Source organism: Ursus maritimus, unplaced genomic scaffold, assembly GCF_017311325.1.
Source record: "Ursus maritimus isolate PB19 unplaced genomic scaffold, ASM1731132v1 scaffold_5, whole genome shotgun sequence".
NCBI lineage: Eukaryota > Metazoa > Chordata > Mammalia > Carnivora > Ursidae > Ursus > Ursus maritimus.
Genome location: NW_024426663.1, coordinates 30,206,232 through 30,227,888, shown reverse-complemented (window position 1 = coordinate 30,227,888; position 21,657 = coordinate 30,206,232). Strand labels below are relative to the sequence as shown.

The following is a 21,657-nucleotide window of genomic DNA, read 5'->3' as shown; positions in this document are numbered from 1 at the left end:
GTGAGTCGGGGCTGCCGGCGCCGGTCCGCGGGCAGCGGGGAGGTGGCGAGCTTGGGCTCTGCGCCAGGGCAGGAGGTTCCGGGCATCGCCGGGGGTGGGGAGGGCATCTCGGGGTCCCGCTGGGGACGAGAGGCGCGCCTGAGGCGGGCCGGGGAGTCGGGGCGCTGGGCGCGCAGACCCGGGAGCGGGGCACGTGAGAGGGGCTGCCCCGGGCGGGCGCCTCGGTGGCCGCAGCCCCGGCCCGCCCGGCCCCACTGCTCTCCCGCAGGGTGCCTGGACATGCTGAGCCTCCCGGGCCAGTTCACCTTCACCGCCGACCGGCCGCAGCTGCACTGCGCCGCCTTCCTCATCGCCGAGCCCGAGGAGTTCGTCACCATCCACTACGACCTGGTCTCCATCGACTGTCAGGGCGGCGACTTCCTGAAGGTGAGGCGACCCGGGCCGCGCCCGCCCTCCGCCGCGAGGCCGGGAAGGGGGGACGGGCCGGGGCGGGTGCCCAGCGTGGGGCTGCGGGGCGTGGAGCTAGTGCCCCAGCGGCAGAGGCGCTTCCCGGACCCGCGGCGGAGCGAGCCTCGCCGCCGCAGCCGAGGGCCTGCAGCCTCCCCCCTTGCGGTGCTTTAACTTCCCCTCCGTGCGCTCGCGGGACCGGCGCTTCCAGACTTGAACTCGCGCCGTGGAGCGCTGTGTTAGATGAAAAATGATACAAGCTAAGTGGCACCGGCGCTCGGGCCGCCTAGAGGGCCCGGCAGCTGAGAAGGCCGGCCCGCGTCTGTGTGGAGCTGTTGCAGGCTCGCGGGGGCCGTCCTCAGTGCCCGGTGACCCGGTTGGGAAGCGGTAGGGCTCTGCCGTCGGAGGCAGCTGGGAGGCGAGGCGAGTCCCCCAGCCTTACCACATGCCCACTCCCAGTCGTCCCGCTGAGTCTGACCGTCGGCGGGGGACGGCTGCTGGGGCTTCGCTGTCCCGTTACACTGGTCGTGATTAGAATGTCCCCGTCAGGCGCCTTAGAGGGCGACTAGTCTGGTGAAGTCGTCCGTAGCTGGTGAGTTTGCTAACGTGAACTAGGTTGGACTCATTCAGTTGGAGACCTGGGTGATTTTAAGAGTCCTGTCAGTAGACTCTGACCTTTTATCTGACCACAAACGTTGACAAAGTGAAGGGAAAGAAGTCCCAAGTGGCACAACCGCCCTTGCTGTCTGAGTGTTGAAGTGGTTCTTGATAGTTTACTATGAAATCAGAGTTACAAAATGAGGTGAGTGGGCTCATTACAGCCTTTGGCAGGTAGGGAAACCTGCTGCTCCAGTTTTTTTCCTTTTGCTAGTTTTGAGATATTTTGTTAATATGTCACTAAGGAGAAGGAAGAGACAAGCTGAAATCCAAATTATGCTTGTGTGGAATTCTTCTGAAGATGGGGTGTGTGGAAAATGTGACCAAGACAAAAATGTGTATTGTCTATAGTTTCATTTATCAAGGAGGCTGAAATTATAAAATAGAGTATAACAAAGTTTACTTACTTTGGATACTTCAAGGTTTATGAAGAAAAGAATCATTAATAGTAATACTTGCAAACAACCTTCATAGTCAAAATACATACTGATGGAAAGCAAGCAGGCAAGGGAGTTCAGGTTGTCAGTTGCCAACTTATGACTGAAGGCTCATTGCTAGGTAACTTTACCCCCCTTTCAGCACACTGTGACTTCAGGAGTTGGTGGGAATGATCATCTATGTCTGTGTTTTCTGTCGGAAGGTATTTGATGGTTGGATTCTCAAGGGGGAGAAGTTTCCCAGTTCCCAGGATCATCCTCTCGCCACAACTGAGCGGTACATAGATTTCTGTGACAGTGGTCTTAGCCGAAGGAGCATCAGATCTTCCCAGAACGTGGCCATGATCTTCTTCCGGGTTCATGAACCAGGAAATGGATTCACCTTCACCATAAAGACAGATCCCAACATCTTTCGTAAGTAGACTCCCTCTCTTCTCAGTGGAAAGGCAGGACTTGGAGGGAGTGTCAGATATGCTTCTCAAAGGTAGTGGGATTACACCAGACTTAAGAAATTTGAAGTGAGGAATGATTTGAACGGAAAGTCTTTTGTCATTAGAAACGACCTAAAGGATATTTCCTATTCATTACTCTGAAAATCAATTCACAGTTTTTAATTTATTTCCCAAGCTAGATAGGATATTAAATTTTGGTGAGTAGAATTTTATTTTTTTTTTCTTTAGTCTGTTTCTGATCTTCTGAGGCACTATAATGGATGCAGTGACGAACTTTAATCCTTCTGAGTCATTCCATTGATCTGGGATTAGCTTGAGGAAACAGATCTGAAGTTGCCATCTTAGAGATATTTAGGCAAAGGCTCTATCTGGGATGCAATAGACAGATTTCATGTCTTAAGCAGAGGGTTGGACTGAGGGACCTCAACATTGCTTTCTAATTCAGAGCACGCCACTCTAACTTACTTCATTTCTGTTGGTTATACACATAGATGCTGTAAAGCTGAACAGCCCAAGCCTAAAACATGTTATTCTAGTCAAAATGAGTTCATTCATCTGCTTATTGTTTATCTCCACTAAAAGAAAAAAAATTTTTTTTAATCGGGAAAGAAAAAATCACTCATTTTTAGCTGCATACAATAGTATTAACACTTCAAATGGTGGAAGAATGGGGTCTAATCTGCCAAAGAATAATGTATTGATTTACCTTCCAATTTTTATTAAAAAAAAAAAAAGCCCCCCCCCCGCAAGTCCATTTTTCAGGACTGGAGCAGAATAACTCTAGAAAGCAACATGAAATGTTTCTCCTATATTTTGTGTGGTTAAAAGTCAGAAATCTTCTAGAATCATGAAGGGATTTCAGTTCTTTTTGAAATTAAGTGTAATTTAAACATAGGAAGGAGGAAGAGGTAGTTCTTACCTATTCTGGTCAATCGGAAATCTTTGGCCCATGATCAGCAAAACTCTGATACTTCTAGTTTCATAGCTAGGGGAATAAATTTATTTTAAGTCTAGATTTGAGATACAAAACAAATCAGAACGTCTTAGATAGGGCTAAACACTATGTTTAAAAATATTTTACCTTTTAGTCAATCTACCACTTAACACCCAGCAAATATTTATTCAGATATAAGCTTGCTTTCTATTTTTCTCAGACTATTTTGTAACTGTTTTTTTATTTATTGACTTCATTATTTTAAAAATATCATTATGGGGGCGCCTGGGTGGCACAGCGGTTGGGCGTCTGCCTTCGGCTCAGGGCGTGATCCTGGCATTCCGGGATCGAGTCCCACATCAGGCTCTTCCGCTATGAGCCTGCTTCTTCCTCTCCCACTCCCCCTGCTTGTGTTCCCTCTCTCACTGGCTGTCTCTATCTCTGTCGAATAAATAAATAAAATCTTTAAAAGAAAAAATATCATTATGGTTCCAAGTTCAGTGAACGAGGGTTTCAGGCAGGCAGGGTTTGAGTTCTGGCCTTATCTTTGAGCTTTTATTTTTCTAGATTTACAGCTCAAACTTGGACCCTAGTTAATGAAGTGTTTCCAGAACTTCTACAAGCTAGTGTTGTTTGACTGATTATTAATGTATGTCTTACGATTGTTGTAAACAAGGTAACTCCTTGAGATTGAGATTAGAAGCCCCTTGCCGCCTGGGACCTTCTGACAATGTCCATACATCACTGGTGACTTATATCTCCTTGACTGCTTCCTGACTCCAAATTGCCCTTGTGATGATACCTGTTGTCCAGGCCACGAGGCCCTAGACCATGAATAGGAGCCTAGAATAAGGATGGGATAAATTTCTGTAAAAGCCCAGCATACCAAATAGTGAAAATGTGATTTTGTTTTTCCACAAAGCCTGCAATGCGATTTCTCAGACCCCCAGTGGAAGGTTTACCCTGGTTGTCCCACATCTGCGTCGAAACTGCAGCTTCTCCATAATTTATCCCGTGGTGATCAAAATATCGGATCTCACCCTGGGACACTTAAATGGTCTGCAGTTAAAGGTAAGTTGCTTTCTTACTTCCCAATCATTTACTAAGGCCACGGCTTTATCAGAGGAGGAGAAAGCATACAGGGCAGACGCGGACATTAGCAAATTGCGGGCGTATGTCCTTCTGTTGACTGTCAGTCCCACATGTGCTTTGCCCTTGCTGCTTTGATGAAAGCCCCCTTCTATTTCCCTTACGCTGCATGTTGCAAACTCAGGTGCCCCTTCTGATTACTTGAATACTTCTCTTGTGATATAAGAAATGTTTTCAATTGGGAAAGTTGTGGCATATAATTACAATTGAACTCTCTTGTACTTGCCTCTTTTGCAAAAATTCTCTCCTAGCAGAACCTAGTGTGAGTCATCGACACAGCTGTTTTTCTGATTATTGGAATTTTTTATGACATGAAGGCAGTATCTCGGTGACAGAGCTGTGTGACGGAGGAACGCTAAGTGTAGCATAAAATACAAAATTGGAGTTTTATGTTACAAAATACAGTAAAGTTTTGAAGATTTCTTTTACATTACATTTTTTAAAGATTTTATTTATTTATTTGTCAGAGAGAGAGAAAGAGAGAGGGAGTGAGCACAAGCAGGGGGAACGGCAGGCAGCGGGGAACCTGCTGAGCAGGGAGCCCAGTGCAAACCTGGATCCTAGGCCCCCGGGATCGTGACCTGAGCTGAAGGCAGACGCTTAACCGACTGAGCCACCCAGGCGTCTCTTTTTTACATTACATTTAATTCAGTATATTTTGCATGAAAATATTAGTTGAGAGTCTCCATCAATCTTTATTTCCATGAACTTCTATATGGATTTTACAATTAATGCTGAGCTTGACCACGTTTTTTGGGGGGGGTGCACTTCCAGCTGCTTTGCTCTGAGTCATTCTCATTTCCTTTCACTTTCTCATATTCCTAGGTTAAGATATCTCATATATTTCCTGACATCAAAGACAGTCATTGTTCCTAATCAGGCAGATTTCAGTGAAAACCGAATAAATAGGAGGAGCACTGAAAAAAGGTGTATATCTAATTTCCATGAAGCCCTAATTTCATGGGCCAGTGCCTTTATTTATTTATTTTTTTTTTTGGTTGATTGGGCCTTAGTGGAAGAATAATCCTTTGATAAAGACCAGAATAAGCAGCTGTCTTTGGCATAGCCCTCTTGGCCTGAGATTGTTTGTATGTCAGTCCTGATGTATACCATGGCAAGTGTGATCCCAGGTTGGGAGAGCTGCACTTTAATTGTTCTTGGCTGTGAGGAGTAATCTTGGTGTTTCCTCTTGAAAAAGTGTCGAAGTCTGCAGTGTTTTAGGCATCTATTCTTTTACAAAATAGTTTTTGAGTGCTTCCTATGTGCAAGGCACTATTCTAGATGCTGGAAATGAGCAAGAAGCAACACAGGTCCTCTCACATGGAACCTGCTTTCTAGTGGGTTGAGATAAGCAGAAGTGTAATGCATTCGAAATAGTGATAAGTGCCCAGCAGAAGATGAGGCAGAGTGCTGTGATAGACAAGGGAGTGGGTGGGGGGAGCTCCTTGAGGTAAGGTGGTCAGGAAAGAAAACCTCAGAGAAGGAGACGTTTGAAGTAAAATGTGAGTGATAGGTAGGAAGGATTCAGAAGCCACTGGAAGAGCCGGGAACACAGGGGACGGTAATGCAGAGGCTCAGAGGGAGGGATGGGCTTGCTGGGTTCTAGAAATAGAAAGAAAGAAAGGTAGGGGCACCTGGGTGGCTCAGTCGTTAAGTGTCTGCCTTCAGCTCAGGTCATGATCCCAGGGTCTTGGGATTGAGTCCTGAGTCTGGCTCCCTGCTCAGCGGGAAGCCTGCTTCTCCCTCTCCCACTCCCCCTGCTTGTGTTCCCTCTCTCGCTGTCTCTCTGTCAAATAAATAAATAAAATCTTAAAAAAAAAAAAAAAAGGAAGGAAGGTAGGTAGGAAGGTAGGGAGAGCCGGGGTGATATTGGACAGCATCAGGGAGAAGGGCAGAGCCTGGGTGTGGAGAGCCCAGCAAGGCATAAGAAGGAGTTTGAGTTTATTCTAAGTGCAGTGGGGAAACCACTGAATGGGGACAGGCAGGAAAGTGACATAATCCATTTGATTATGCTCAGGTCCAGTGAGGGTGGTTGGGAATTGCTGACCTCATGACCAAATTAATTACCAGGGTCCACAGGGGGAGGGAGACAATTACGTAAAGACTGTTCTGGCTGGTGAATGGGCTGTGGGAGCCAGAGTGGTGCAAGGAGGGCCATTGTCAGAGTCTAGGCAAGAGATGGTAGCAGCATTGTCCAGGGAGCTAGAACCTCAACAGAGAAACCTAGGGGATCACTACTGAGCAGCTGAACACAGCAGGGAGTGAGGTGCTTCTCATTCCTAAGAATAGCTGCGAGGTTTGGGAAGAGCAGAGCGAAGTCCTTGAACGTTAAGGAACAGGTTTATCCAACTTCTTTGTGTCTGTTTGGATCCCCTCATTTTAGCTCCTACTTCTTCCCAACTTCCTTACTTCCCATTTCTCTCTCTGGGGCCTGCCTTTTTCCCTTCATCACCTCCTGCTGAAATTTAGAACCTGAAGAACCAAGTGGAAAGTTTAGTCTTGAGAGACGTTCCCCCTGGACATCCTCTCCTGAAGGGAAAGGCAATTAAGGTTTCTTTCCTTCACCTCTCATTCAGCTCTTCATACAAGAACATAAGCTGTGTACACAGGAAGGCTAATTAAGCCTCTGTTTCATTATTGGATGAAATTATGTATAGAGCGTCTAAGCATAGGACCCAGGATATGGTGGGCACTTAAAAAAAAACGTATGTCCCCACCCCTTCCTTGTATTAGCCAAACCGTTGGTGTTACATATTATTTCCTAATTTGTTGTTTAGTTGTAGTTGCATTTCAGTGTCTTCTAGATGTTTGAATGTGTGTGTTTATGTGTGTGTGTATTCAACATTTTCTATTTTATTTTATTTTTTAAAGATTTTATTTATTCATTTGAGAGAGAGAAAACACAAGCAGGGGGAGGGGCAGAGGGAGAGGGAGAAGCAGACTCCCCACTGACCAGGGAGCTCAATGTGGGGCTCGATTCCAAGACCCCGGGGTCATGACCTGAGCTGAAGGCGGAAACTTAACTGACTGAGCCACCCAGGTGCCCCTAACATTTTCTATTTCAGATGTTCCCCATGTGGCAGAGTCTGCCTGGTTCACTTCTGAGCACCTTGCCGCTCTGCACTAGATCTCGCGGTAGTATGCCTCAGTGAAGAAGATCCCAGGCAAAACTGGCTATGTAATCATGGGGACAGTGCAAGATGAAAATGTGCAGGCCCTTATTTTAGCATTATTAGGAATTTCAGGATGTGACAGCAGATCCTTAAACCAAGCACAAGGCCCTTATAAGTGTGGGCCCTGTGGGCACAGGGGACCATGCTGACAAGGCCAGCAGCCCTGATCACACGAGATGGGCGGCCCAAAGTGCAACCTTCGGGACTGAGAGTGGCTGCTTTATTTTTGTGGGAAAGTGAAATGTAGGAATTGCTGTGGACAAGGCAGGGTGGAAAGGATGAAGGGAAGTGGATTACACTTACAACAGTTACAGTGGATTACACTCTGCAATACGTTCTGGTTTTCAGTAGCTTGAAATAAGTTTGTTTTAGTTGGGAGGAGAAAGACACTGGTATCTCTACCTACCTTGAGCCCCGGAAGTAGGCTTCTCCTTTCTTAGAACTCATCTAAATGCCCATTAGTAGAAATGATAAGGATTGTCCCAAGAGCAGGAGAAGTCCTTTCTAAAGAAGAGGAAAAGAGGTAAGTTGAAGGAAAAAGTGATATGAAAGCCCTATTTATAAATACTGACTGCATGCATTAAGAAATTCGAATAATTCTGTATGTATGTCCAAATGATTTAAAAAGCAAAGCATTTTCAGATTCGATTTTCATTCATTTTATGTGGAGTTTACAGATTCCCATTTCGTCATTCCAGTCCTTGAGATTATGACATTTTTTTTTTAATGCACACACGTTTGAAAAAAATGATTACTCAACTGATGCAGAAGCAGTTCTTATGATTTTTTTCCTTATAAACGTCTTTTCATTTCCGGAGTCCCGGATGTTCAATTAAACGGCACTGCCAACATGTCAGTGGCTGATTGAGTGAATTCACCAACTTGCGGTTGGTCAAATGGTTTGACTTCTGTAACTGGTTGAAATATATCTTTCTCTGCTGCTTTATTCTCTTAGAAGCCCTCAGCAGGTTGTGGGGGAATAGGAGACTTTGTGGAGCTGCTGGGAGGACCTGGGCTGGACCCTTCCAAGATGATGCCTTTGGCTGACCTCTGCTATTCCTTTCACGGCCCTGGTGAGATATTTCTTTGATTAGTATTTATCAGCCTGTCAAGATTCCTTAAAAAAACTTGATACTTCCTTAAGTAAAACACCTCAGATTTTTTTATACATGGAAGGCAAGTTCCACCCAAAACACTTGGAGTTTGCACCTTGGGCCAATGTAAGGATTTTTACATTTGAGCATATGTACGGTATTGAGAAGGCATTACCAATATATCTAACACTGGGAGAGGAACCACTGAAGAAAGAAGGGTGCGTGTTTAAGGTTGGCCCTAAGAAAACCGTGAAAATGACATTATATTCTGTGCTCCTTCCACCTTCTTTTTTTTTTTCCCTCTCACCTTCTTGAAGGTGTCTGCTTTCATCCTCTAGAGACCAAAGAGTTTACTAACCGAAAACTATGCTTTGAATAGATGTATCATCAATTTTAGTAAGAGTATAATAATGAAGTAATATCTTTTTTAAGTAATGGAGAAATATCTAAATAACTTTTCCATATATATGTATACGTGTGTATTACTCATAGTACATAAATTAAAAAGTGGTATGCTTTATTAGAAATTCTCAGAACTGCTGATGTCCCCAACTTCTAGGGGCAAAGCCAGCCTCTGAAAGACCAGTACAAAAACAGAAATACATTCTGAAACCTAAAAATGGTCACTGGCAATGAAAGAGCAGTTGAATGCACAGCATGCCGAACAGAACCACATATTCTTTGTGAACGATCAGTGAGGATTTTCCACTGGATGATGGTCAGGTGGGGTGAGGGTGGCTGGGAATTGCTGGTTTAAACTGTCAGTGCATGTGGCTTTTCTCGCCTCTTACTGTGTTCTCTGAAGCACTGGATCCTTCCATGCAGGAGGGGCACCTGTGAGGAGATGCATTTGCTCTGGGTAAGAAGAGTAGATTAAGGTCTAAAGAATACTTGTGCCTTGAAATTTAGGTAATTGAAGCCAGAGTAATTTTGGCACAGTTATGTCAGATAATAAGTAAATCAGGTACACATTAACAAATGCAGCATGTTATATATATTAAAGTTTAGAGTAAGATCAAAAAAAGAATAATCTTCCAAATCATTTAAAGAAAATTAAATTTGGACCTCCTCAAAGAAGCTTAACCTAGACTCCCGGGTACTTATATAAAAACAGTTATAGGATTTATATTTGTTATGTCTCGAAATTGACTTTCCTCAAATACCTGGCTGTTTCACTTCTCTTGAACCCAGGCACAGGTTTGTGAAATACCTGTTATGCAATAATAACGCTGGTGTTTCTCAGGATGTAGGCCTGACAGAGACAAAGCAGGTAGGGTGGGGGGGAAATAGACAAAATTAAAACAGCAGAAAAAATGATTGTTGGGCAGATAAATCTCACCTCAGGAACCAGCTTGACAGTGGAGAAATAAAAGAAATTTTTGATAGAACTACTATGAGTTTCAATGTACGATTGTTCAGTCACATCTGCACTAGAATACATAAACATTGCCAGATGCTTAGACAAATAATAAAATTTAAAAAAATGAATAATGAATAAGATTGGATTTAAGAGAAGTAAGGATATCAAAAGCCATTCCATATAAGAAGTACTGAAAAAATGAGAGAGAAAAGGTACCGGTGAGCAATAGAACAAAAACAAGTATATTAGTGTATATCTAAACTATGCAAATAATGTTTTGCTTAAATGTAAACAGAGTTATTATCTAGGCTCAGAAAATAATAAACAGGTGATTTTTTTTTTTAGTCGACATAAAATCCAGCAGTTCCGTCCATCCTCTAGCCCTGGCCACTAAATGGCACTTGCATCCTCAGGTAACTAAAAACTGCCCCTGCAAATTTCCGACCTGTCCCTAGAGGGCGGCACTGCTCCGGCTGAGAACACTGAGCTAGGGCAGAGGTGCCGGGTAGACGGCCGGCTTGCCTTCCCTGCCTTTACCAGGGAAGCCTTGCAGGTAGGAGAACATGAAAAGTGCAAAGACATCTTACCGCCTCTGTTAAATAACAAAAATTCAACCGAATGGATTTTAAAGATCTCATTGGCTTTATTAAACAATTCATGAATCGGGCAGCATTCCATCTAGCAGGTAGAGGGGTCTCCAAGGCATTGTACCAAATAGAAGGTTTTTATAGAAGGTGGGGCAAGAAATTTGGCAAAAGAAAAATATTGTTCCAGACAAGGCCACTTTCCTTTAGGGGGAAAGCAAGGTGTCTTGTCATGCGGATCGCCTCATCCTCCTTTTGGGGGATGGAGAGGGCCCCTGTAGCTGACTCATTGACACTGATAGAAAAATTCCTGACTGACTGGTTAAAGCTACCCTTCCAGGGGAGTTTGAAATTACAATTACATTAGGTATTAAGCCCCAGTTTCATACCTTGGTCTAAAGGACACCATTTTGGGCCTGTGATTTTCTTTCTTTTCCTCCCCCCCCCACCGCCCCGTGATTTCTCTTTTTAATTCCTCTTTCCAGCCACCTTTAATTTGGCTAACAGTGTTTTTGCGCATGAGGAAAACTGAGTTCACTTTCAGTATTCTACAGTTATTATATAATAAAAATGAAAACAGAATGTTTCACCTGATGGCAGGTGCATGGTTTGACTATGTGAGAGGAAGCTACATCCCCTCGCTTTCTTTGTGTTTAAATGGTCTTATCGATGGAAATGGTTTGTATGGTTTCTAACCTTCAGGGAAACTTTTACTTTTTTCATGAATTATAGCCCAAATGAAAATTGGCTGTGACAACACGGTGGTGCGCATGGTCTCCAGCGGAAAGCACATGAATCGTGTGACTTTTGAGTACCGCCAGCTGGAACCATATGAACTGGAAAACCCAAGTGGAAACAGTATCCAAGAAATCTGTCTGTCTAGTGTTTGAGTAACCAACCCCAGTGATTTACATGCTGCTAGCTAAGTGAGTTTTTAATGGCTATTATATATGATTTTGATGACCAGCTAGTTAAAAGCCTTTCATACCAGCCAGTATTCCCAGGCTTGAGCGCACATTAGACAACACACACACACACACACACACACCCGTGTGTGCACAAGCACGCATTAATTTTTGTACTTCGCTTCTTTTTCACTGTAATAAATGAATGACCACATGGCAGCAAATAGCCCACCTTTGGTAGAAAAACAGTTTTCTGTAATTCTTTGGTATGCTACAAACCTGAACTGGTAAGAGAAGCACAAACAATGGACAATAAGAAAATGTATCTCCAAAAAAAAGTTGTATCTCCAGGGAAAATGCTATAAAGAAATTAAAATGGTGGTGTTCATATCAGTCCTAGAGCAGAAAACAGTTGAATGTCTGTGTATACCAAAGTAGTTGCGTCTGTTTATTTTCTGTTTGTTATTCTGTTTATAGTAGGCAATAACTATAGCTATTATTTATTAATTTGTAGCATCTTGCTTCTAACAAAACTTTGTAGCATGGAAAAATTTTCCACCCACAAATACAAACTTGAATAAATATATCAGAATGTTGGCACCTTGACATTGTGCTTTGCTTTCCTGAGTAGTCCCCTCCTTTACTACCATCAGAAAATAAGGTTCTTGTGTGATGCAGAACCGAATGCTGAGCTAAATCATTTTAGATTTTTAAGATTTTATTTATTCATTTGACAGAGAGACAGCCAGCGAGAGAGGGAACACAGCAGGGGGAGTGGGAGAGGAAGAAGCGGGCTCCCAGCAGAGGAGCCTGATGTGGGGCTCGATCCCAGAACACCGGGACCACACCCTGAGCCGAAGGCAGACGCTTAACGACTGCGCCACCCAGGCGCACCTCATTTTAGACTTCTTACAGCCAGTAGAACTCTGGGCCACTGGGGTAGAATTATTTAGAGCAAAAGTGTTTGCATAAACAACACTAACTAGTTCAGAAAGCCTTTTTCCACGTCCTCCAAGAGAACTGAGAGTACATGTTTTTGTCCCAGTGGGGTGTTTCTCAACAAGAACAACCAGGGCCTTATAGCTCTCATAGACATTTGCAGATATTGGGGGACTTCTTTGGTACAGAGGGCAATTTACTGTTGACTAAGACTTGTCCACACTTGGCTGGAGACTAATCATATGGTCTACAAATACAGCTTAGGGCCAAAAACGAGGTCCTGAGCAAAAAAAGAAATACTCCTCACTGAACTCTTTTCTTTGGATTAGTGGATAGAAGCTGCAAACTCTACCACAACTAATGGCCTAATTATGATTCCTGAAACATATTTAATATAATGGTCATTCTATAATGAAATGTACTAGAATCCCATACACTGGGCTTATTAACACAATTTGAAAACCAGACAGAAAGAAAAACTACTGATTGAGGGTGCTAAAAATACCCAGAATTTAGCACAAATTTGGCTCAGTAGATATTTCCCAATGAGTGAATTAATGCCTGACTGGATGAACGGGTGGACGGATGAATAAATGGTAGGATAAAGGCTGGGATGAATGAATAAATGCCTGGATGAATAGAATTCCTGGTTAGTTATATAAGATATTGGATTTCTCATTTCCTAGAAAATAAGTTCTGTGAAGTTGAACCCTTTTCTTTTTCACAGTCCCTTTAGCAACCTAAGAATGAATGCAGTGACATCACTGTCAGCAGTTTCTGGCTTTTAACCCTCATGATCCTGTATGCTGAGTACAGAAAATGGCCTGAGGTAAGGAGGCGAGTATTTTATCGTGGACCTTAGGACAACCTGCTTTCATTCCTAAGGGACAGTATGCAAGCGAGTCAACCTCACGGCACTAAAACGGGGAGGACTGTCGCCCTTCTAATGCTGACAGTTTGCAGTCGTTCATTCGTGACGTATTTTACTTCAAAGCTTATCACTGCACCAGAGCACACATTCCTTAAGAGTACAGCCCCTCCAGTGAACTGTCCAAGACATTCTTTGGATACCCATGTCTTAGTCTTCATTCTAAAAGGATGGGGCAGTTCTCTGGAAGCAAAATGGTGGATGAGATTTCTGGGGAGCGTTACATGGTGGGTCCTCACTGGCACCTTCACTAAGTGAGTAAAATGTTATCTGAAATTCTGGTCGGATTTGACTTTCTCAGAAAGCAGTATGCATACTGGGTAAGGTCACTGACTCTGGAGCCAGACCTCTGCCACTCACTTGAGCAAGTTACGTATAAGCCTCCCTGCTCAGCTTTTAATCTGTAAAACTGGGGTAATAAAGGTACCTCCTTCAAATAAACATTTGTGTCAAGATTAAGTGGTTAAATATATATTGAAGCCCAAGAAGTATGTCTTGTTCATGTCAGCTGTCACTTTTAATTACTAGTTATTACTTATAAGCAAGTTTGCCACCCCATGCTGTTAATAAGGCATTTGCTCTGCTCTCTGAAGGGTTTGTACTGATTCATTGCCCTTTTTCATCCCAGGACGTTTGTGAGGAAGCTGGGGTTAGTTTGGGTTGTTGTCTGTGAGGATGAAGTTACTGGTAACATTTGAGGGTGGATCGTGTCAGGCCTGGACAGGTTCCCGTGAGCTTCTCGGGGTAGTTGAACCCTGTCCGTAGGCTCTGCACATCTCTAGGACCATTCCTGACCTCGGTCAGGAGGAGTTTAGATAGCTCTTGTCCAGCATTCTGGTCATGAAGGAGTCACCTCACAAATATTCTGTCCTGGCTCTTTACCTTGGTGTGCAGCCCTCGCCCCTGTAATGTAACCCCGCTGCTCTGGGTTATCTCACTCTAGGTAGAGATGCCTGACCGGGCTCTTACCCTCCACTCCTAGCCCTGGGTCTTCCTGAATACTCATTAGGTGACTCGGGCTCTGCTACGGATCACTGGATTCCCAAATTCCTCCTGCCTCCATGCCGGGCATTCTGAGCATTTTTGCTCCTAAGTATTATGCCATTATGCCTGGCCTCTCCTCTGAACACTCTTCCACCTCCTGCCCCTACTGCTTACTGTTGGTGAAGTACATGTGTCTGCCGATGACAATGGACTTTCCCAGTATCTGAAGCAGCATGTCTTCTTCACCTCCAACCTCTTCCTGGTCCTGGTCCTATTGCTTCATTTAAGAGCATAGGGCAGAAATGCTATTGTGTTCACCAAAAGTCATTTTTTCTACCCCCCTAAATATACAGCTAGACTACAATTTCCAGCCTCCCTTATAGTTAGGTTTGGTCATGTGGCTGAATTTTGCCTTAGGAATGTGGGTAAAATGATGTCCAAACCTCATGTGATCCTCCATGCCCTCTCTCTCCTCTGTTACCTACTGGCAAGATACCGAGGTTTTAACAGAGGAATCCAAGACCATACAAGACGACAGAGCCGTAGGATGCAGATCCTGGGTCCCTGAGTGACCCCATGGAAGGCTGCCTGTTGAGCAGGAATCGGACTTTGTGCGAATGAGAAGTAAATGTTTATTACCTGAAGTTACTGAGATGATGATGATGATGGTGACGATGATGATGATGATTTGGGTATAGCATTGAGTGTTACCATAGTTCATACAAGGGGCTTGCTATTCTCCAATTCTCAGCTATTCTCTGATTTTCCCATCAGGTTTTGTTGCAACTATCCAGACAGGCCTGATCTCATTGTCTTCCAGAGAAAGATACCTCAAATGCACATCTGTGATCTCACAAACACCAAGGTTTAACTGAAATCATTGTATCCAACTTTTCCATATGCCTTAAAGAATCTTGTAAGAACACTGATTCTTAGACTAGACCCCTTTGAAAATTTGACAGAAACTACAGATCATTTCTCAGAGGGGAAAAAAAAACCCAATATACATAAGAACACCCCCAAATTTCTGAGAATTCACAGGACCCTGAAGTACATTCAAGGTTTCAGGATAAGAATCCCTGCTTCAGGAGTAAATATTGGATCAAAGTAATTTAAAAGTAATTTTCTTTAAATGTTTTGTTTATTTATTTGAGAGAGAGAGAGCATAAGCAGTGGGGAGGGATAAAGGGAGAGGGAGAAGCAGACTCCCCACTGAGCAGGGAGCCCGATGCGGGACTTGATTCCAGGACCCTGGGATCATGACCTGAGCTGAAGGCAGACGCTTAACTGACTGAGCCACCCAGGCGCCCTATAAAAGTAGTTGTTAAATCAGTCTTCTCAAGCTGGGCTGTGCTCTCTTCAGTATTAGTTAAAAACATTAATTGGTTAATTGAGCTGCCAAATAAGTCCATAATACCAACTTATGTTTCTGCTTCTGTATTTAATTATTTAATTTTGCCTTTTACTACTACTTTTTCTGGCCTGTTAGATAGTTTTTCCGAAGGGAGGAAATACATTTGATACAGGACAAATTTTTGTGATAAAGATTCTTCCAGATTCTTCTCTTTCAACTTAAGATTTTCATTTCTTGACATTTTAATAGGTAGGCAATGTTGCCAGCCTTTGCCTGCAAAGAGGAAAGAAAGAAAGAAAGAAAGAAAGAAAGAAAGAAAGAAAGAAAGAAAGAAAGAAAGAAAGAAAGAAGGAAGGAAGGAAGGAAGGAAGGAAGGAAGGAAGGAAGGAAGGAAGGAAGGAAGGAAGGAAGAAAGAGAAAAAAGAAAGAAAGAAAGAAAGAAAGAAAGAAAGAAAGAAAGAAAGAAAGAAAGAAAGAAAAAGATTTGATGGACAGGATTTATTGGTAGGCAGTTTGTGTGCTTAACAACACCTGATAGAGAATTGTGGCGAGGAGCTCCTATTATAGGGTAATCACATGAAATTATATCCGAATACACTCCTGTCTGTTCAGTGTGGTATTTCAGGAGAGAGAAATGCCTTTGCATGTTCAAATAAGCAGACTGAATGGCTTCAACTCTCATCAGTCATTTATAATGATTACCATCCATTTATCTCTCTGAGTTTAAATGTTTTTTCTTCATGTGTTATGACAAACTATGCAAAGAGAGAAACAGGCAAAAGAGGAAATCCGGATAAGAGAAAAAAGGCTTGATTTGAAGGTGTGAAAACATAATGAAAATAAAGGTCTCCTAATTGGACTCTGGGCTTTGCTCTTGGTAGCGATAGTGTAGTCAATCCCTCTGCAGCTGAAAAATTGAAAATGAGATGTGTTTTGTGCTTTAAGTATTTAATGCCAATACTAGGACATACAGATGGATAGGCTAGAGAGAACTGCCATCTTTGTGAATAGATGGGTTATGAGACACAGGGTTTCCTAGGAATTAGATGTACTCCTCTCTGCTGACTTTCCTCCCCTCTCCAGGTTTGTAAAGTGTAAGAACATGTGTCCTGTGTTATAAATGGTTCTGAAGTAATCAAGCTGGGCAAAGCACAAGACCATATGATGGCTGTCTATGTGGTATGATTTGAGGGACAGCAAAAAAACACTTGACTGAGAATATCACCAAAATTTGCACCTTTGAAATCCTTCTCCTTTTGTTCTTTAGAATGTTTTTTAGTTTGTTTATTTGTTTGGTTGGTTGGTTGGGTTTTTGTGGGTTTTCTTGAGAGAGAGAGTACACGAGAGTCGGAGGTGGGGGTTGGGGGCGGGGAGAGGCAGAGGGAGAGAGAGAATCTTAAGCAGGCTCCATGCTCAGCACAGAGTCTGATGTGGGGCTCAATCTCAAGACCCTGACATCATGATCTGAGCCGAAATCAAGAGCTGGTCACTTAAATGACTGAGCCATCCAGACACCCCTAGTATGTATTTTTAATTGAGCAAGTAATTCATAAGTTCTCTGTTGCTTTTCAAACCATGTAGAGGTAATTAATAGTTAATGAAATAACTTAGAAATCAGTAATTAAATTGACCATTTAAGATACCACTAAGCATTATAAGGTGACATAGAATTGGCAGGTAAGCTTTGAATAAAGGAGAGTGTGGTATATGGAATTAAGAGTGTAAGATACTGAGAGGAGGATACAGACTCACATGAATGCCCAATTAAGGCCCTTGGGAAAGCCAGAAAGGAACTGATGAAACCACTAGCTGACCGAGAATCTATAAGGGGAAGCCAAAGAAAGCTTGCTGGGGAGTTGGGGATATTGTCAAAGACAAATGTAGTATCCTTCATTAGTTTTGCCTAGGACCAGCTTGGAGTGCAGTCTTGCCCATGGAGAATGGATAGGCCAGAGATGCGGCTTTAGAAACAAGATCTAGTCCTGTGAGAGCAGGCATGGTGATGGGGGGTAGAGGGAAGGAGGCTAGACTCCAGAACCAGACCTGAGGCTGAGTTCTAATTCAACCACTAATCACCCATGTGCCCTTGAGCAAGTCATTTTACCTCACACGTAAAGTATAAACAGAAGCACACACCTCTTTAAATAGCTTCTGTAAGTGTCAAACCATTCTAGGCACATGGCGGACATTAGGAGTATATCTTTCCTAGAAATGTTGTTTATCAGTCAAGGCTTTGGCTATATAATTTCATCTTAGATGCTGTGAAGAGGTGTGCTATTTAAAGGAAATAGGAGGTGGCTCTTCTATTTTTATTTAAAAAAATTTTTTTTAAGTTTTGTTTAAGTAATCTCTACTCCCAACATGGGGCTCAAACTCACAACCCCAAGATCAAGAGTCACATGCTCTGGGGCGCCTGAGTGGCTCAGTCAGTTAAGCGTCTGCCTTCATCTCAGGTCATGATCCCAGAGGCCTGGGGTTGAGCCCTGAATTGGGCTCCTTGCTCAGCGGGGAGCCTGCTTCTCCCTCTCCCTCTGCTGCTCCCCCTGCTTGTGCTCTCTCTCTCTGTCAAATGAATAAATAAAATCTTTAACAAAAAAAAACAAAGAGTCACATACTCTTCTGACTGAGCCAGCCAGGTACCCCAAGAGGTGCCTCTTTCAAGGGATGAGTATTTGGTAAAAGGAAAATAGCTGATTGTTTTTATAACATCAAATTGTTATATATATTTTTTTCTTAGAATGACCTTCCTGCTACGGTATTTATTCATCAATTTATTAAAATGGGGTGGTTCATGGGGCGCCTGGGTGGTGCAGTCGTTAAGCGTCTGCCTTCGGCTCAGGGCGTGATCCCGGTGCTCTGGGATCGAGCCCCACATCAGGCTCCTCCGCTAGGAGCCTCCTCCTTCCTCTCCCACTCCCCCTGCTTGTGTTCCCTCTCTCGCTGGCTGTCTCTCTCTGTCAAATAAATAAATAAAATCTTAAAAAAAAAAAATTAAAAAAAAAAGGGGGTGGTTCAGGGGTGCCTGGCCAGCTCAGTTGGAAGAACATGTGACTCTTGATCTTGTGGTCGTGAGTTTGAGCCCCACGTTGGGTGTAGAGATTACATAAACAAATTTAAAAAATGGGGTTTCTCATTTGTGAGGTTCATAAAGGTTGCTATCTGCTCTGTGAAAGCCAATCCGCCACCCATCCTGTCCTTACAGAAACCTCTCCAATTCTTCCCTCTCCTGGCCTTCCTAGTGAAAAACAACTTGCTTACATTGAGTGCCCATTAAGGGACCCTGAAATGTCAACCCCAGGATAACGGTAGGAAGGGGTGAGGCAGGTATCACTTTCTATAAAGCCACAGGCTTAGAAACAAAACAAAGGAACCACAAACCTCTCTAAGATGGGCAAGCATTAAGAAAATGTTTGGCTTTATTATTAATTTAAGGAATAATAAAAGGTAATATTTATTGAATACTTAATATGTACTTTGCACTCTTCTACAAACTTCCAATGAGATAGAACTTTTAAACCTATCTCCATTTTACAGATGGAGAAACCAAAGCAGAGAGACGTGAAAATAGGTTGCCTCAAATCACACAGAAAGTGCTGCAGCCAGGATGCAGACTCCAGTGGTCTGGTATCAAAGCTTGACCACCATTTTACTGCACCACGCTGCTAGAGACTGTTACTAGACCAAAATATGAAACACTGCTTTCACAGAGGGTTTCTGCCTGTGTAGCAGAGACATCGAAAGCTTTCTCATCCTTAATCCTTTATAAAACACACCATTCACATGGATTTTAAGGCATTTGAGGATTTTATAACAAATCAGTTCCCAGTTCCAGTTCTCAGAGTGGCCAAATGTGACAGCTAATATTTTGTGTCAACTTGGCTAGGTCGGGATCCTGATATTTGGTCAAACACTTGTCAGGATGTAGCTGTGAAGGTATTTTTTTATATGAGATGAACATTTAAATCAGTAGACTTTGAGTAAAGCAGATTACTTTCCATAATCAGATGGGCCTCGTCTAATCAGTTGATGGTCCTAAGAGAAAAAAGATGGAGATCCCCTGAGGAAGAGGGAACCAACTGGTTCTACTTTTCTAGTGATACCCAGCACACTAAATACTACTAGTTTTTTTTTTTTTCTTTTAAAATCTTTCCCTTGTACCGAAGCCGTAGTGTGCTGTAAGCAAAGCCGTTGTTAAATCACTGGTTACCAACAAAGGGTCTGAGGTGATTATATCTTTTTTTCCCTCCACATAGTCCCATGACTTCCCAGTCACAATTAAACTGACTTTCACATACAGGAGCCCAAAAGGGCAAAGGAATGGATGCCAACAGATTTATTAGCGCCTTCCCCACATCACCTCTGTCCACCTACCTGAGAGGCAGGTGTTGAAGATGGCAAGGGCCAAAGTAAAGCCCAGTTCTCACCCAAATAAACTACCTCTGAAAAGGAAGTCCAAAATAGAAATGGCATGAGATGTCATCGTTCCGTTCTTAGGAGGAACTGTAGAAAGAGCAACAGTTACACAGACACTTAAGATTATGTCTACGTAAATTCCAGGCAATATTCTAATTATAACCCATGGTAATTAAATGTTATCACTTAACATTCATGATTAACAAAAGTTTTCTGGCTGTTGTCAAATCTTAAGTGAAAGCTTTTAGCTTCCTTCGTTTCTTATCAATGAAACCAATTTGGAAGACTCAAAGCAGTGTCTTCAATTGGAAAGGACTCCCTCATGCATGAATGAACAATGTGTTTCCTCAGGCCACTCATGAAATGTGCTCTATCCAGGATTGCAGAAACATCTGGGATGTATATAATAAGAGGAGAACATTATGGGGGGAAAAACTCAGAAGATTCATTTTTTAAATTTATACTTCATATTTTTTTTTTAAGAGAAGGACTGCGTAGGGGAGAAGGGGCAGAGGGAGAGGGAGAGAGAGAATCTTAATCAGGCTCCATGGCCAGTGCAGAGCCTGACACTGGGCTCAATGTCACGACCTTGAGATCATAACCTGAGCTGAAATCAAGAGTCAGACACAACAGACTGAGCCACTCAGGCGCCCCTGAAGATTCATTTTTTAAAATGTAATAAATTTAAGAAATGAAGAAAAGACAGTAAAATATAAAGCTCAGTGGGTGAGTTTGATAGTAGTTTGGACAAGCTGAGAAAATCAGTTCTGGAAGAAGTTGGGAGGTATGGAGGGTGGAACGGGATGCCCCGACGTACATCTGGGGTGGGGGCCCACTGCGTATTAGGCGTTTTGTTTCTCCTCGTTCTAAAAGATTAGTATTCTCAGATACTTTGCGGATTTTTGAAAAATAGTTCTCTTGAAATTTACTATCTCAAAAAGTGATGTTGATAAAGATGCTGTGAGGAACTGACCACTTGTATTAGTTAAATGCATGGAGGTGAACAAAACTAACAATTCAGGTAACCCCTCTGCTATGGACTGGTTTGTGGCCCCCCCAGAATTCGTATGTTGAATCCTCATCCCCAGTGTGATGGTACTTTGAGGTGGGGCCTTTGGGAGGTGATGGGAGTTCGTGCCCTTCTAAAAGTGGCCTGCCCCTCCTGCCACATGAGGTCACAGTGAGAAGGTGGCTCTCACCAGATCCTGAATCTGCTGGCGCTATGATCTTGGGTCCCAGCCTCCAGCGCTGTGAGATACAAGTGTTTGTTGCTTATAAGCCACCCAATTTATGGTGTTTTTGTTGTAGCAGCCCAAGCAGACCAGCTCTCCCAAGCCTGATCCATTTGCTAATTCCCCTTGAAGTCATTTCGTAAAGTATCTCAGTTCTTCATTTCACTTCTTTATGTATGTAGATTTTCATTTAAATGATACCCAGATTTTTGTCTAGCACATTCTTTTTTTAAATTTTTTAAAAAGATTTTATTTATTTATTTGAGAGAGAGAGAGAGAGAACAAGTGGTGGGAGGAGCAGAGGGGGAGAGAGAGAGGGGCAGACTCCGCTGCTGAGTAGCGGGGCTCAATCCCAGGATCCAGAGATGACCTGAGTCACCCAGGCGCCCCACATTCTTTTAGTCTCAGAATTTACTTCTCTATAGAATAATGAATCTAAGATTATTCGGTGTTTATTATGTACTAACTGATTGTAAAGTGGTTGGCATTCACATATTATCTCATTTCATCTTAAAACATTCACAGAGGAGGTAGTATTATTATCCTCATTTTACCAATTAAGAAACTGAGGAAGAAGGAGGTTTAGACATTTACCCAAGGTCATACAGCTACCCA

General features: G+C 43.0%; 1 protein-coding gene across 4 annotated transcripts in view; it reads left to right on the top strand.

Moving 5' to 3' along the window:
* LOC103663859 (corticotropin releasing hormone binding protein) overlaps positions 1-11,789 on the top strand; it is a 60,177-nt gene extending 48,388 nt beyond the window's left edge. For all 4 annotated transcript variants that reach the window (XM_040622168.1, XM_040622169.1, XM_040622167.1 and 1 more), the window contains 5 exons: positions 269-426; positions 1,745-1,955; positions 3,850-3,998; positions 8,205-8,322; positions 11,020-11,789. In XM_040622168.1, the coding sequence (XP_040478102.1) occupies positions 269-426; positions 1,745-1,955; positions 3,850-3,998; positions 8,205-8,322; positions 11,020-11,177 (794 nt within the window). In that variant the 3' untranslated portion in view covers positions 11,178-11,789. The remainder of the gene's footprint in view (positions 1-268; positions 427-1,744; positions 1,956-3,849; positions 3,999-8,204; positions 8,323-11,019) is intronic.
* Positions 11,790-21,657: the final 9,868 nt, after the last annotated feature.